Below are 16268 nucleotides of genomic sequence, written 5' to 3' on the forward strand. Positions count from 1 at the left end.
AACTCCTTCCCGCTCTCTCCACATCTCTCCCTGCATCCCGTCCTGTTGCCCCCGTATTTTCCTGTCCCTTCCCACCATCCACCCCTCCCCCTCACTTCCTGACTCCACTGTCTGGGGCAGGAGGGCCAGCAACTGATGCAGGAGAAGCCAGAGCTGGCCGCCTCCGTGCGGAAGAAGCTGGGCGAGATCCGGCAGTGCTGGGCCGAGCTGGAGAGCACCACCCAGGCCAAGGCTCGGCAGCTCTTTGAGGCCAGCAAGGCTGACCAGCTGGTGCAGAGCTTTGCTGAGCTGGACAAGAAGCTCCTTCACATGGAAAGCCAGCTGCAAGACGTGGACCCTGGGGGGGACCTGGCCACCGTCAACAGCCAGCTGAAGAAGCTGCAGGTAGGGCCTGGCTGCCCCGGTGGGGGCTTTCTGTGCCACGGTGGGGCCTGAGCTGGGTTAGACTTCGCTCGCGGTATTTCAAACAGGGCATTTAAGACAGGGACTTCTTTCAAATGTGTTAGAAGAACTGGGAACAGAAAGGGAATACTGGGGCAATCCAGCTGGTAGTAAGTGTTGGAAGCAGCTAGGACCCCTAGGGCGTGGAGTACCAAGGGGAGAGAAAGGATTCAGAGCCAAGAAGCAGTGGGTGAATAACTGGTACACCGAGGGTTTCACAAGACCCTGACACCCGCTTCCTGGATCGAGAAACCAAGGCCCAGAGGGAGGGGACGGGCTGTGCACAGAGTAATAATGACATCTGTGTAGTGCTTCCTCTCCCAGTCTCCCAGCCAGCTCTCACTGACACCTCCCACCAGCCCTAAGAGATTGGTATTAGCATATCCCCCACTTTACCAATGGGGAAGCAAGCACAGGAGGGAGAGCACCAGGCCCAAGGACACAGCTGGCCAGGGTCTTCCCTGCCAAATGGGGGCTCTTAGAGAACAGACACAGCTGGTGGACGCTCAGTGTCTGACCACGTGACGTAAGTGGCAGGAGGTGCAACTGTAGGTGTTGCATCTCACCTCCCAAGGTGTGCCAGCTCCTGCCTGTGCATGCCAGGAACTATGCCTGGCCATGACTGAAGAAAAACCGAGGCTCTGGGAAGCGAACTTACTGGCCCAGGGTAGCAAGTGGCAGAGGCTGGATTAAACCCAGGTCCCTATAGCCTTCACACTCCTAGGATCCACCTTCTGGATGGTTATGCTTATGAAGTGCTTGGCATAGGGTCTGGCAGAAAAAGTTGACTCAAAATAAAAGTATAACGATGCCAACTAGTATATAATTGTTTATCTATGCAGCAAATCTTTATTGAGCACCTACTCTATCCAGATGCTTTTCTAGGTGCTGGAATATAGCAGCAGGCAAAACTGACAAAATCACTGCCCTCATGGGGCTCACAATCTGGTGGGGGAGACAGGCAAAGGAGCGAAGAGACAACATCTGAATACGATGCTAGTGGTGTCATTGATTTATATGCACCAGTGGGTCTCAAATACCTTGGTCTCCAGGACACCGCTACCTCCCATAAGTCATTGAGATCCAAAGAGCTTTTGTTTGTATGGATTATACCTATTTGATATTTACTACATTAAAAATTAAAACAGATATACTTAAATTATTTTTTTAATATATTTTATTGATTTTTTACAGAGAGGAAGGGAGAGAGATAGAGAGTTAGAAACATCAATGAGAGAGAAACATTGATCAGCTGCCTCCTGCACATCTCCCACTGGGGATGTGCCCGCAACCCAGGTACATGCCCTTGACCGGAATCGAACCTGGGACCCCTCAGTCCGCAAGCCAATGCTCTATCCACTGAGCCAAACCAGTTTCGGCTTAAATTATTGATTTATTTAAAAATAGCAATGATAAACCCAAAAGCATTAACCCAAAAGTCTTCTTTTAAGAAGAATAACTAGCCCTAGCTGGTTTGGCTCAGTGGATAGAGCATCAGCCTGCAGACTGAAGGGTCCCAGGTTCGATTCTGGTCAAGGGCAGATAGCTGGGTTGCGGGCTCAATCCCCAGTAGGGGGCATGCAGGAGGCAGCCAATCAATAATTTTCTCTCATCATTGATGTTCTATCTCTCCCTCTCCTCTGAAATCAATAAAAAATATATTTTTTAAAAAGGGAATAACTAGCTGAACTGGTTTGGCTCAGTGGATAGAGCGTCCACCTGCGGACCGAAGGGTCCCAGGTTCGATTCCGGTCAAGGGCATGTACCTTTGTTGCGGGCACATCCTCCGTGGGCGGCGTGCAGGAGGCAGCTGATCGATTTCTCTCATTGATGTTTCTGATTCTCTATCCCTCTCCCTTCTTCTCTGTAAAAAATCAATAAAATATATATATATTTTAAAAGGGAATAACTATATTTTCAAAACAAAAGAAAATGTAGTCAGAAGACGGGCATTGCTGTCCGTGCTGCAACTCTCTTTTGTGTCCTGCTTAATGGAAGCGCTGGATTGTCACCTGTACTGCATTCATTCTGCTCTAGGGGCACGGGCCACATGGGCCTGCAAAACCCGGTTCTACACTCGGGAGAGAATGATGAAGGCAAATTACACCTTAGTATTTTAATTAAAAGAGTTGTTGCCTTGCAGACCTCTTAAAAGGATCTTGGGGTCCTCAGGAGTCCCCAGAGCACACTTTGAGAACCTCTGATGTACTTCCATGCCAGGCACGGGTACCCCTTCCTCCCCAGCAGCCCTATCAGGGAAGGGCTGTCCGTGACCATTCAGGGCTGTGCTTAGTTCTCCTCCACCCTCCTCCCTTGATACTCCCAGACCACAGCAGGAAAGGTGACCCTCCCACTGGCCCCTGAAAAATTGATCATTGCCTGAGCTGGACTCCATGGGCTGGACAGGCAGTGGACACATGGGGATGACTCAGCCCCAAGTCTGCTCTGAGGGATCGCCCAGAATATCGGCAGAGACAAGTGGTGGCTAGATGGTCAGACAGTGGAGGGAGCTGGCAGTACCAGCAGCCAAGGGCCGAGTGAGAAAAGTGTGGGGCGGGAGGGAGGCCGACAGGCTTGGGTTCAAACCCCAGCCAGGGCACATGTTCCATCCCTCTCTGAGCCTCTGTCATCACGTTCAGGCAGAACTACATCAGGGCCTCCCAGAGCAGGCGAGGTTGTGCACTGGGATGTGGTGAACTCCCAAGAAATGGGGGTCTGTGACTGTCAGGTTCCCAACCTGGAACAGAAGCATGCTCCACTGAGGTCAATTTGAGGAGGGTCCTGACAGGGGTCTTGACAAAGGTGTGGGCAGGGAATGGGGAGGCCACAGAGAGGGTGAGCAGGGTGGGGTTCAAGCTGGAGACTTTACCTCCCCTGAAGAGGCCAGGGGAGGAAAGGGAGGGGAGAGCCAAGCGGGAGCTGGGGCCCTTGGCCAGGAATGGCAGCCAGCCCTTGGCACTGCTGCAGGGAGGAGCCGGAAAATGATATCCCGGCTTCTCTCTGCTCTCTCCGCTCTCTCCATCCATCTCCTGCTTGTGCCCCGTAGCCCAGCCAGGGCCTCCTTCATGGGTGCGTGCACTCCCACAGGGTCCCACACCTGGTTAAATGCTTGCTGCCGCTGTCTTAAAGTTCTGAATGGTATTTGAACAGGGGCCTTGCATTTTCATTTTGCACTGGGCCCCACCCCACCTGGAAGCCAGAGGGTAGGGTGCGTACAGGTCAGCCCCCTGGGGCACAGAGCAGGGTGGAGAAGCTTGCTGGTGGGTCACGAGTGGCAAACGAAGACAGCCACCCAGCAGCAGCTATTACTGGGGTGGTGAGTGGCCTCACCGTGATGACTAACTCTTCCCAGGCCGCTTACTGTGGTGGGTAAAGGCACAAGCTCAGGCAGATCTGGGTTTAGGCCACTTACCAGCTATGTGATGTTAGGCAAGTGGCTTTGCCTCTTGCTCTGAGCCTCAAGTGCCTCCTCTGTGCCATGGGCGGACCCCACTGCTAAGCCACTCCTTGACAGCAGGACTATGGGGGCAGCACAGCATCACGGTCAAGGCCATGGATGCTGGAGCTTGGCTGCCTGGTGAGAAGCCCTGGCTCTGTGACTTACCCTGGGAATTACTTCTCTTTGTGCCTCAGTGTGTTCTTCAGTAAAATGGGCATGATAGCAGTACTGACCTGCTGTGGACATTATGAAGATTACAAGACACAATGCAGACAGTGGTTTCAGGATTGCTGACCCAACAAATCTAGGATTCAGTATTTGTTTACCGGCTTTTACATTTTAATTGTCTTCAACCAGAGGAGATACCACTATACTGTGTTCAAAAGTTATTGGGGTTAGTTATTTCTTCATCTTCACAGTGGTTATATTATTATGTGAAGGAGTTGTTTTATTTGTTTCTGTTTTATTCCATGTGGGCATTTCCCCTGTCTGTACAGCTTTTTGTAATTGTATTTGGGGGGTGATAATATGAAGCATTAATATAGTGCCCAAAGTTAGAGCCATCTTCAGTTCACTTAATCTTCCCAAACTGCCTGCTCAAGTGATGGTAACCAGGAGCCCCTGCTTCCTTCCAGCTCACCCATGCCTGGTGTCAGACCCTTAGATTTGTCCCATTCTCCAGGACGGGAACATCTCACTGTGGTGTTTGCATTTGCATTTGGGGGGGAACTGGTGAGCTTGGGCATCCTTGTCTCTCTTTTGGGCCATTCAGTTTTCAGAGGAAGGATTTGGGGCCTTCTAGCCAGCTCTTCCCTACCCATGGGGTGCGGCTAGCGTTAGCCCCACCAAGCCCTAGAGACCGTGAAGTGGGGTCCCCATTGTTTAAGGGCGAGCCGGAGACAAAGGGGGGCGGGCGGTGGAGGTGGTAGGAGGCTGGCGCTCCAGGTCACAGAGCCTGGGCAATGGCGCCAGCAGAGGACGCCTGGCCTTTTCCCCAGCAGAGGGAGCCTGAGCTCGAGGCAGGAGTGACTCAGTGGCCCGGGTCCCCAGATGGAGCCCAGCTGGGCCTCAGGAGCTGCCGCTGGGTGGGGGAGGGGCCTCCCAAAGCCCGTTGTCCCCTGGGGCCCTCTGGAGAGCACAAATACTGGGCTTATGCGGGAGGGAGAGGGTGGCCCAGCTGGACACATATCCTGGCTGCTCCACTGCTCAGGCTACAGGGCCAGGTTGGGCTGGGGAGGTACTGGCTCCCGCTGGAGGGGGGTGGATGTGTGAATGATCCGTCTCCCCTCAGCCTTTCTCTGGGCTCGGTTCCCTCTCTTCCCTCTCTCCCTCTCTCCCTCCTCCCCTCCCTCTCTCCCTCCCTCCGGCTCCCTCTCTCCCTCTCCCTCTCTCTGTCTTGCTCCCCCAGTTCTCCTGTGACTGCTTCTCTCTGTTTCTGTCTCTCCCATCTCGGCTTTTCTCCCTCGATCTCTCTTATCGCCGTGTCCTCCCCCTGTCCCCACCTCAGCCGCTGCAGCGGGTCTAGGCCATGTGACCCAGAGTCCTCTCTCAGCACCTCCTGCCCAACTGTCCTTCTGGCTGAGGGGCTAGATGGTGGCATCCCCAGCCCCCACTTTCCCAGTTCTCGGGGGCCTGGCCAGCTGGTCTGGCTCACCCACTGGCTCCTGCTTTGGGGGGAAACACTGATCTCCTGCCGTCTGAGGGTCCAGCCAGGGAAATGCGCTGGAGGCTTTGCAGCTGCTGGGCTGAGTCCCTGGGGACTCTTTACCACCCTCCACCCTAAGCACGGCTCCTTCTCTAGCCAAGGAAACACCTTCCTCCCGGTTTTCATTCTTGTGTGCCCCATTTCTTCATCTAGCTCAGCATGGCCTAGGGCGAGCATGTCAAACTCCCCGCTGGCCAGCAGACTGCATGCCTCCTTTGGCATGCGGCCTGCTGGCCTCAAGTGTGACATGCTTGGCCTAGGCCCTGGGGAACAGGCCAGGTTCGGGAGCTCTACGGTCCGTTCCACCACCATGTGACCAAGGGCAAGTGACTTCACTTTTGTGAGCCTCAAGGTCCCCACTTACAAAGAAGCAGAGAGACGGAGAACCACTAGGGTTTTGTGGTCACAGAATCCTGGGATCAAATTCTGGCTCTGGCAGTTTTTACTCGGGACCAGGGACTGTTCCTCTGTGAGCCTCAGTTTCCCTCTCTGGTAAATGGGAAGGCAGCAAGGTGGATCTGAGTAGGAATCAGGTTGATCTGGGGTCAGGACTGGCTGTGTCACTACCAGCCAGCGCCTGAGGCTTTTTTGGAAATAGGCTTTTCTTCTGAGCTTCCCCCTCCTCCTCCTTCTCCTCCTCCTCCTTCCCCCACCCCCACCCCCGCTCCTCCTCCTCCTTCTTCTTCTTCTGTCTTAAATTTTTTTTCTTTTTTATAAAGCTGATATCTGATTCCATACCATAAAGTGCACACTTTTAAAGTGAGCAGTTCAGTAGTTTTTAGTGCATTTGCAAAGTTGAGCAACTCTCACCACTAATTCCAGAATATTTTCATAACCCCATAAAGAATCCCTGTGCCCATCAGCTCCCTCTACTGATCTATTTTCTGCCTCCAGACACCTGTCCATTTTGCACATTTCACGTAAGTGGAGACATACAACATGTGCTGCCTTGTGTCTGGCTTCTTTCACTTAACAGTGTTTTCAAATGTCATCCATGTTGTGGGATGTATCAGTACTTCATGGCTCCTCTGGTTTTAATGTTTAAAGCTAGTTTAATTTTTTTAATGTTAACCTTTAATGCTACCCAGCTAAGAGAAGCACAACAGCAGGATGACTAGTCAAACAAAGTTAACACACATTTGCAGAGACCTGCTCTGTGTAGGCACAGCGCCAGGCTCTGGGATCCAACTGTGAACAAAACCATCGTCCCCTCCCCGCCTTCCTGACCTCATACCCTATTGTGAGGAATACATGAGTTGTTCCTTGTCTAGTGCTTAGAGCAGGGCCTGGCATGGAGCGAGCATCAGGCTGTGTTACCTGTTACTGCTGTCATGGTAAGAACTTCAAGCAGAAGGGTGAAAAGGAAAAAGTCCTCCTTCCCCTCCACACCCACAGTCACACTCTCCAGGGGTGTAACTGCTCTCAACAGTTTCTTCTCTATCCTCCCAGAAATATCCTATGCACACACACATACATATGGCACACACACCATGCTGAAGCTTGCCTTTTTACTTGACAAAATACCCTCGGTATCCTTTCTTGTCACAAAACCGATGGCTATACCATCCTTTTAAACTGTTGCATGGTATTCCATGGGCCAGTTGGGCAGTCTGTCTTCAACCAGCCTTCTGTTGCGAGATCTTTGGGCTGTTTCCAATCTGCTAGCATTAATAGTACTGCAGCACACATCTCTGTCTGTACGTACTTGAGCCCATGTGCAAGTGTTTCTGGAGAAAATGGTCCTTAAAGTGACACTCCGGGGCCAAAAGGTACGTGCATTAAAGGTAGCTATTGCTAAACACCCTCCTGAAAAGGCAGTGGGACACCTGCAGTGCGACTAGCAGCATCCATCGTCCCTGCAGTCACCACCATTAGGCATTGGCAAGCTTTTTCATTTCTGCTAATCTGGGAAGTGACAGATAACTGTCGTGTCGTTATTTTAATTTGCTTTGCCCTGAACATAGAAGGAGGCTGGCCATCTTTTTGTGTGTATAATGACCAGCGTGCTTCTGCATTCTTTGCCAATGTTTTCAGGAAAGGATATACATTAAATGGGTGTTCAAAATACGTGGCATGTTCGTAGAAGTAGGAAAGTGTCAGTGTCTGGAATCATTCCGTCTGAGGTCATATGGTCACTTGCTGGAGGTTGTGGACGGGTTTTCATTTAATGGGAAGTGGGACTTATAACGTGAACATTTCAGACTGTATTTAAGAGTTTCCTGAATTCTCATTTTCATTTTCCTAGCAAAAAAGGTTTTTGGGGTTACTGTTTTATTTTTCTTTGATTTCTGTAGCTTATGATGAAGCCTTTTAAAAATGTCCATCTTAGGTGGTTTTGACTTGTTATGGTTTGATTTTCACTCATTTTTATGACCCTTCCAGAATATGAACTATATAAGCTGGGACTCTTTGTGGTGCAGTTCATAGGACTTAGCCGCAAATTGACTTAGGCTAAGAAGGGATGTGTCGGCGCCCGTACTGAAAGGTTCAGAAGGTATGCAGCTTCTGGCGTGGCTGGGTCAGTTACTCAAATTATGTCCTCAGGCATAATTATGAATCTCTGTTTCGGCTTCTGCACCCTGCTTCCCTCCGTGTTGGCCTCATTGTTGGGAGCCTGTTTCCCCGTCGTGGCGAGATGGCCCGCAGTATGGCAGGTCTACCTTCTATCGGCTCAGGAACCCCGTGGGAAAGAGAGCACCCCTTCTGAGCTCACACACGGTTCCAACAAAAGTGGAAAGAGTTTTCATTGGCCAGTTTTAGGTCACATGCCATCCTTTACCCAACCCTTGTGGCCATGGTGATTCAGTATTCTCATTGGCAGGCCTGAGTCACATGGCCATTCTTGGACCCACTGGATTTCATCAGCTCTTCTGGAAGCCAGAGGGTTTTCATTGGCCCAGCATAGGTCGCATAACCCTATCCCATGGCCAGGGTGATTTCAGTGTCCGGTTGGCCAGGCTTGGGTCATGTGGTCACCCTTGGCCCTGTAGGTTTTATTAGTTGCCCAAGAAGCTCAGGACCTGAGAGTGGGATTTGAGGTGCTGGGAAGGAAGGAAGGAAGGGATGGGTGGTGAGTAGGCAAAACCAACAGCTCTGCACTAAAGAACCTTAGAACAAAAATCTTGATGTGGTTCTTAAGTTTTAAGCTCTGGCTTACAGTCTTTTGCCCTAATCTGTTACCACTCAATTCATTGTTATTTTGTTTTCTTTTCTAGCTTCCCCCCATCTGTTTAGAATCACACAAGTCATATGTGCATATTACTTTGAGTAAAAGATCTTACTAACCTACAAGTCTTCAGTGAAACAAAGCCTCCCTTCAGTATACCTCCCAGTCTCACACCCCAAAGAGCACCTCAGTTATTATTTGGTGTGCACCCTTCTTGACCTCTTTCTAGCATTAACAAATTTACCTATGTGGGTTTTTAATATTTTTATTTTGTTTTTCATGTTTAATTTAAAAATTTAAATAAATACATTTTATGTTTCAGACATCAAAAAACTGCCTTAGCTGGTTTGGCTCAGTGCATAGAATGTCAGCCTGCAGACTGAAGGGTCCCAGGTTCGATTCCAGTCAAGGGCACATACCTTGGCTGCAGGCTTGATCCCCAGCCCTGGTCGGGGCATGTGTGGGAAGCAACCAATCCATGTGTATCTCTCACATAGAAGTTTGTCTCTCTAAAAATCAATGGAAAAAAATATGCTCGGGGGGAATAGTAACAACAACAAAAACACATTTAGCCCTGGTCAGGTGCTCAGTTGATTGGAGCGTTGTCCCATAACCAAAAGGTTGTGGGTTCGATTCCACTCAGGGTACATACCTAGTTTTTGGGTTCCATCCCCAGTCAGGGCACTCACGGGAGGCAACCAATCAATGTTTCTTACATCCATGTTTCTATAAAATCTCTTCCTTCCCCCCTCTCTTTCAGTCTCTCTCTCTCTCGCATCAATAAACATATCCTTGGGTAAGAATGGGGGGGGGGACATATAAAAACCCTGTGTGAGAAGTCTCTACTTCATCTTCATTCCCATTCACTACATTCCCATCCCCAGAATAGGTACCATCTGTTATTAATTCTTGTTTATTGCAGGGAAGTTTTTTTCTTTAATATTTTTTATTGATTTCAGAGAGGAAGGGAAAGGGAGAGACAGAAACATCAATGATAAGAATCATTGCCCTAGCTGGTTTGGCTCAATGGGTAGAGCGTCGGCCTGCAGACTGAAGGGTCACAGGTTCGATTCTGGCCAAAGGCACATGACTGGGTTGCAGGCTCAATCCCCAGTAGGGGGCGTGCAGGAGGCAGCCAATCAATGATTCTCTCCCATCATTGATGTTTCTATCTCCCTTTCCCTTCCTGTCTAAAATCAATAAAATATATTTAAAAAAAAAAAAAAAGAATCATTGATTGGCTGCCTCGTGCATGCCCCTACTGGGGATCGAGCCCACAGCCCAGGCATGTGCCCTGACTGAGAATGGAACCATGACCTCCTGGTTCATAGGTCAGTGTTCAGCCACTGAGCCATACCAAGTGGGCTATTCCAGGGAAGTTTTATGCATGTGCAATCCACTACAAATATATATTAAAATGTATGTTGAAAATTGCTTTTCCTCTTGACAGTAAGTCTCGACTATCATTCAATACTGTTATGGATTTGTTTAACCATTTCACTCCTAATGGACATTGAGGTTGTTTCCAATTTTTCCCATTATAAATTCTGCTATGATGAGATCCTTGGACAGACATCTCTGCTACAATGAACATCTTTGGACAGACATCTTTGTGCATATGTGCCAGTACTTCTTTAGATAGATTCCTAGAATCAGATATACAGGTGCTGGATCAAAGCATTTTGACACAGTTCGCATTCTGATAGGACCTGCCAAATTGCCCTTCAGAAAGGCCCTATTCATTTACACCACTGCCCACGTGGCTGAGTGTGCGAGCTCCCTGCATCTTTGTCAACACTAGATGCTATTGACCTTTTAATTTCTTTTCCTTTGGCAATCTGATGAGTAGAAAGGGATAGCTTGTTTAACTTGTATTTTTCTGCTCATTAGTGAGACTAGGCGTGTTTCATGCATTTATTTTTTCTTCTGTATGTTGCCTCTTCACATATGATGCCCATTTCTCTCCTGGGTGGTATTTCCTTGTTGATGTCATTCATTTGTACCTTGAACAAATCACAGTTGAAGGACGTGCTATGTGTCAGGCACTGTTCTAGGAACTCGGGAATACAGAGGTGAATTGACACAGCCTCTGCCCTCATGAAACTCACATTCTGGAAGAGGAGACCAATAAAAAACCTGGTGGGTGGGTGTGAAGAGATTACTAGTAAACCTCGTGGGTGGGTGGGTAGGTAGGAATAGATTAACCAAATTACTTGTATGCATATATAGACATAACCCGTAGACACAGACAATAGAGTAGTGAAGGCCTAGGGAAGGGCGGGAGGGGCTAGAAGGGTCAATGGGAGGGAAAGGGGACTTATGTAATACTTTCAACAATAAAGATTAGGAGAAAAAAAAAGAATAGGGTTGAAAAGCAAAACAAGCCCTAGCAGGTTTGGCTCAGTGGGAACTGACAGGTTCCAGGTTTGATTCCAGTCGAGGGCATATGCCCGGGTTGCAGGCTCGATCCCCAGTAGGGGGCGTGCAGGAGGCAGCCGATCAATGATTCTCATCATTGATGTTTCTATCTCTCTCCCCCTCTCTGAAATCAATATATATATATATATATATATATGCAAAACAAAAACAGAACAAAACCTACAAATAAAAACACCCAATTCAGTGCTGTGGAAACAAAGGGAGTAGTTTAAAGGGGAATTCTTTGATTATTAAAGACAGTATTCCTTGCTTTAATACATATTAAATATTTTTCCAGTTTGTCATTTGCCTTTAACTACATCTAGAAACTTTGGTTGATGTGAAAGGATTTTATGTGGCCAAATTTGTAAATCTTTCCCTTTATGGTTTCTGTGCTTGGAAAGATTTTCTCCATCTCAAGATTATAAAACCATTTGCCCAGGTTTTCTTATTCCATCTACCTTGTGGGTTTTCTTATTCCACTTAATCCATCTGGAATTGTTCTCAGCATAGAGAGTGAGGACGAGATCCAGCTAACCTGGTTAGCCAGTTGGCCTATGACCATTTGTTGAATAATCCATCTTTTCCTTGGGGATTTGAAATGGCTTCTATAAAATCGATGAATTCTCCTCTGCTTTTGCACTTTGTGCCTATCCTATATCACATCAACCATTTAAGTCGCTAGAATTTTGTATTTATTTTTGCAATTTGGAAATGTTGGTTCTTTGGACAGATTACCTAACTTCCCTGGGCCCCAGTTTGCTCCTCCGTGAAACAGGGATACCATCAACCGTGAAGGTTTTTCTGAGAACTAAAAAAATTAATGGACGACTTTAGTCCAAGGGGTCAGGTGAGCCTCTTGGGGAAGGTAATATTTGATCTGAAATCTAATGGACAAGGAAGCACCTGCGCGGCTGAGGGGATAGCAAAGGCAAAGGCCTGAGGCAGGAACTAGCCTAGCGGGTTGCAGGTCAGAGAGGGGGCAGGCTTCTGAGGGACTTGGGCAAGGGCAGAGTGGACTGGTGGGCGCGGCGAGGGCTTGCTGTCACTGTCACGGCGTTGGAGAGCCCCCGCAGGGTCGGGAGGGAGAGCGGGCCCGTGACGCTGCCCTGTTCCCACAGTCCATGGAGTCGCAGGTGGAGGAGTGGTACCGAGAGGTGGGAGAGCTGCAGGCGCAGACGGCGGCGCTGCCGCTGGAGCCGGCGAGCAAGGAGCTGGTGGGCGAGCGGCAAAGCGCGGTGGGCGAGCGCCTGGTCCGCCTGCTCGAGCCGCTGCAGCAGCGCCGCCGCCTGCTGCTCGCTTCCAAGGAGCTGCACCAGGTGGCGCACGACCTCGACGACGAGCTGGTGAGGCCCGGAGCGGGGAGCCGGGCGGGAGGGGGCGGGACCGGGGTCACGGGGCGGGGCGTGAGGCCAGGGAGGTCGGCGGGCCAACCGGGTGGAGGCGGGGGCGAGGCCAAGGGACCTTGGCGGGTTCAAGGGTTTCAAGAGACCCGAGACTCAGTAATTCAGTCTTTCACTCATTCACTTATTCATTCGCTTTTTCACATTCATTTACTCGCTTTCAGTCATTTATTCATTGACTCATTCTTTTGTACGTCACTCATTTACTTGTTATTAATTTATTCACTCATCATTCATCCATTCATTTCCTTTCCGTCACTCACTCCCTGATTCGCTCATTCATTCATTCACTCACTAATTCATTTTATCATTCTGGCTCCAGCCCTTTGCTTGGAAGATGCTGGAGTCACGAGGATGACCAAGGCAGACCCCTTTGCTGCCCATAGAGGCTCAGAGTCCAAAGGGGAAAACAGACTTATCTGTCCCCAGATAGTCACAGGGTGGTTAGGACTGTGATGGGGGCGGGGGGGGGGGGGCGGGTCAGAGGGCTATGGGAGCCCAGAGGAGGCAACTGGTCAAGGTCTGAAGCCAGGGAGGGTTTCCTGGAGGAAGGGGTGTCTGTGCTCAGATGTGAAGAAAGAGTACACATGAGCTTGCTGAGGGAGGAGAAAAGGAATTCCAGGAAGGAAAGCCTGCCTGTGCAAAGGCCAGAGATAGGCATGGGCCTGGCTTGAGTGCAGAGAGTAAGATGGGGCATTGTCCAGAGAGGCAGCCAGTGATGTGAGCAGGCTCTTAGGCAACAAAGGGCCTTGGATCCTGTGCAGGTGGCTCACAGTTTAGCTGGGATGCAGGGATCCTGGGATGCATTCTCCCCTTGACCGGCTCCCTGTATCCTCTCCAGGCATGGGTCCAGGAGCGGCTGCCACTGGCCATGCAGATGGAGCGGGGCAATGGTTTGCAGGCCGTCCAGCAGTACATCAAAAAGAACCAGGTGAGCGGATTCTGGTCGCTGGTGGGGATTAGGACACATTTGCATTTGAGTGATAGAAAATGCTCAAGGTGCTTAAAGCCAAAAGGCGGGATTAATTGGATCTTGTCGCTGAAAACACAGCAGGTACACAGATGCGTCCAGGTGCTCCCATGATGTCGTAAATTGCTCTGCTTCAGCTTCTTTGTTTGTTTGTTCTGCATTGGTTTTGTTCTTAAGCCAACTCTCCTCTCTTGGTGGTAAGAGACCTCCAACAGATTCAAGTTTATATCCCACACAAAACTGAAGAAAATTTCTCTCTTTAAAAAGATGCCCAGTCTCAGTAATCAGCAATAGTTCCAGGAATAACTCTTATTGGCTCAACTGGAGTCACATGTCTACTTCCTGAGCTAATGGTGGAGGGCAGGGGTTTAGACGGCTGAGGTTGGCTTGGTCCCCGCTAAAGGGCCCACTCTCTGAACAGCAGGTGGAGTCAGCCTTAACTTAATTACCTGTGATGAGACGGAAGCAAGGAGGTTCGCCAAAAGAAAGTCAGAGTCCCTTGACTAGAAGGGGAGTGGCTGTTAGGCCACGAAAAAGGAAAACAACAACAGACAAAAACTCAAAACGCCCACAGGGAGCAAGAACAGCGGATCGGTGAGAGAGCGCTGACTTCTGAGCTAAGCACCGCGGGGCTTTCGAGCCTCTAAAACAGTGGTCGGCAAACTGCGGCTCGCGAGCCACATGCGGCTCTTTGGCCCCTTGAGTGTGGCTCTTCCACAAAATACCACGTGCGGGCACGCATGTACAGGGCGATTGAAACTTTGTGGCCCATGCGCAGAAGTCGGTATTTTGTGGAAGAGCCACACTCAAGGGGCCAAAGAGCCGCATGTGGCTCGGGAGCCGCAGTTTGCCGACCACTGCTCTAAAATCACTAGGTCTCTGTTGCACTCTCTGGGCCTCAGTTTCCAGGCCTAAATAGTAGAGCTGGTCTAGAGCAGGGGTTCTCCACTCGGTTAGGAGAGAAAACCTTTGGTCAAAGCAACTCTTTTACCAAAGCTCAAAGTAAGGCACATAACAGAGGAATAATAATAATAACAATAATAATAATAATAATAATAATAATAATAGCAAAAATGCATTGATTGAAGATGACGTGCCAAGTACTGTCCTAGGGGGTCATGTAGGTTATTTCATTTAATCTGCACAGTAACCCCCTGAGGTAGGTATTGTCAATACCCCTTTTTACAAACAAAAGAAAAGTTGCAAGGATGGTGGGGAGGTGGGTACACAAATTATTTTGAAAGGTTCGTGATCATGCTGCACCAGATGGAGCTCTTTAAGAGGCTGGAGTTTTTTCTCACGTTTTGTTTTTCCATCTTGATGAAATTACTCTTTGCTGTGGACGGTGCTGGGGACACGCATAGCCGGCTCATCACTTTCAAGTGCACTGAATGTTTAAAACTGGACCTCAGCCGGGTGTGAGAGGGCTGGGCCCACAGGGGCTGTTAAAAGAACAATCGTTGCTGATGTTGACTGAGCACCCACTGTGTGCCAGGCACAGTTCTAAGTGCAGCATGGTACAACACCCACACAGGCGGCCACTAGCCATGTGACTTGGCCGTGTTCCTCAGCCTCTTGGTGCCTCAGTTTCCTCATCTTTACAATGAGAATGGGGTTGGAGTGAAGACTGGATGAGTGGCTGTGTTATGTAAAGCCCTTACTCAGCAAAGTGCCTGGCAGGTAGCAGCCACTCAATAAGTGTTGACTATTATTATCTCCCTTTGAAGGGACATGAGGAAACAGGCCCAGGAGAGGTTAAATAAGGTACTCCACAAGGACAGAGCTGGTGGAGGGAAAGTCTGGGGTGATGGAGTGTTCCATGTGCTGATCTGGGTACCCCTAAGATTTGTGCACGTTGCTATGTACAAGTTATACTCCAATTGTCCCTACGCAGCCTGATTGCCAGGCCTGTGTTCTCTTGTGTCACCAGGCGTCTTGGCTCTGGAGCCTGTTTTCAAATCCTGTCACCCCCCTACGAGCTACTTGTTCTCAGGGTGACGGGTTCGCCTCCTGTGCCTGCTTTCCCACCTGCCACACGGGGTCTGAGCGAGTGAGCGAATGAGTACCGGCTTGTGTGGGGCCTGGCCCTGGCTGGCTGATGTGCGGGTGTTTGCCCGCCTCTCCTGGGAAGCGCACGCGTTCCTGCCTGGCTTCCGATCGCGGCTCTTCACGCACCCCCACCTCGCGTCCCCAGGGCCTGCGGCGGGAGATCCAGGCGCACGGGCCGCGCCTGGAGGAGGTGCTGGAGCGCGCGGGCGCGCTGGCGGCGCTGCGCAGCCCCGAGGCGGAGGCGGTGCGCCGCGGCCAGGAGCAGCTGCAGAGCGCCTGGGCCGGACTGCGCGAGGCGGCCGAGCGGCGGCAGCAGGTCCTGGACGCCGCCTTCCAGGTGGAGCAGTACTACTTCGACCTGGCCGAGGTGGAGGCGTGGCTGGGCGAGCAGGAGCTGCTCATGATGAGTGAGGACAAGGGCAAGGTGCGCCCGGGCTAGGGGGGCGGGGTCGGGGGCGCTGCAGCCCGGGCCGGCCGCGGCCGCCTCACCGCGGCGCCGTGTGCCCACAGGACGAGCAGAGCACCCTGCAGCTGCTCAAGAAGCACCTGCAGCTGGAGCAGGGCGTGGAGAACTACGAGGACAGCATCGCGCAGCTGTCGCGCCAGTGCCGGGCGCTGCTGGAGTTGGGGCACCCGGACAGGTGGGCAGCGGGAGCCCTCCCTGAGGTCGGGAGTAG

General features: G+C 50.5%; 1 protein-coding gene across 2 annotated transcripts in view; it reads left to right on the top strand.

Annotated features, from left to right (window-relative positions):
* The window catches only part of SPTBN4 (spectrin beta, non-erythrocytic 4), a 76890-nt gene that overhangs the window by 46738 nt on the left and 13884 nt on the right, over positions 1–16268 (top strand). For both annotated transcript variants that reach the window (XM_081106903.1, XM_081106902.1), the window contains 5 exons: positions 121–384; positions 12291–12515; positions 13414–13503; positions 15737–16015; positions 16102–16232. In XM_081106903.1, coding sequence (XP_080963029.1) covers positions 121–384; positions 12291–12515; positions 13414–13503; positions 15737–16015; positions 16102–16232 — 989 coding nt within the window. The remainder of the gene's footprint in view (positions 1–120; positions 385–12290; positions 12516–13413; positions 13504–15736; positions 16016–16101; positions 16233–16268) is intronic.

Source organism: Myotis nattereri, assembly GCF_964212035.1.
Source record: "Myotis nattereri genome assembly, chromosome: 15".
Taxonomy (NCBI): domain Eukaryota; kingdom Metazoa; phylum Chordata; class Mammalia; order Chiroptera; family Vespertilionidae; genus Myotis; species Myotis nattereri.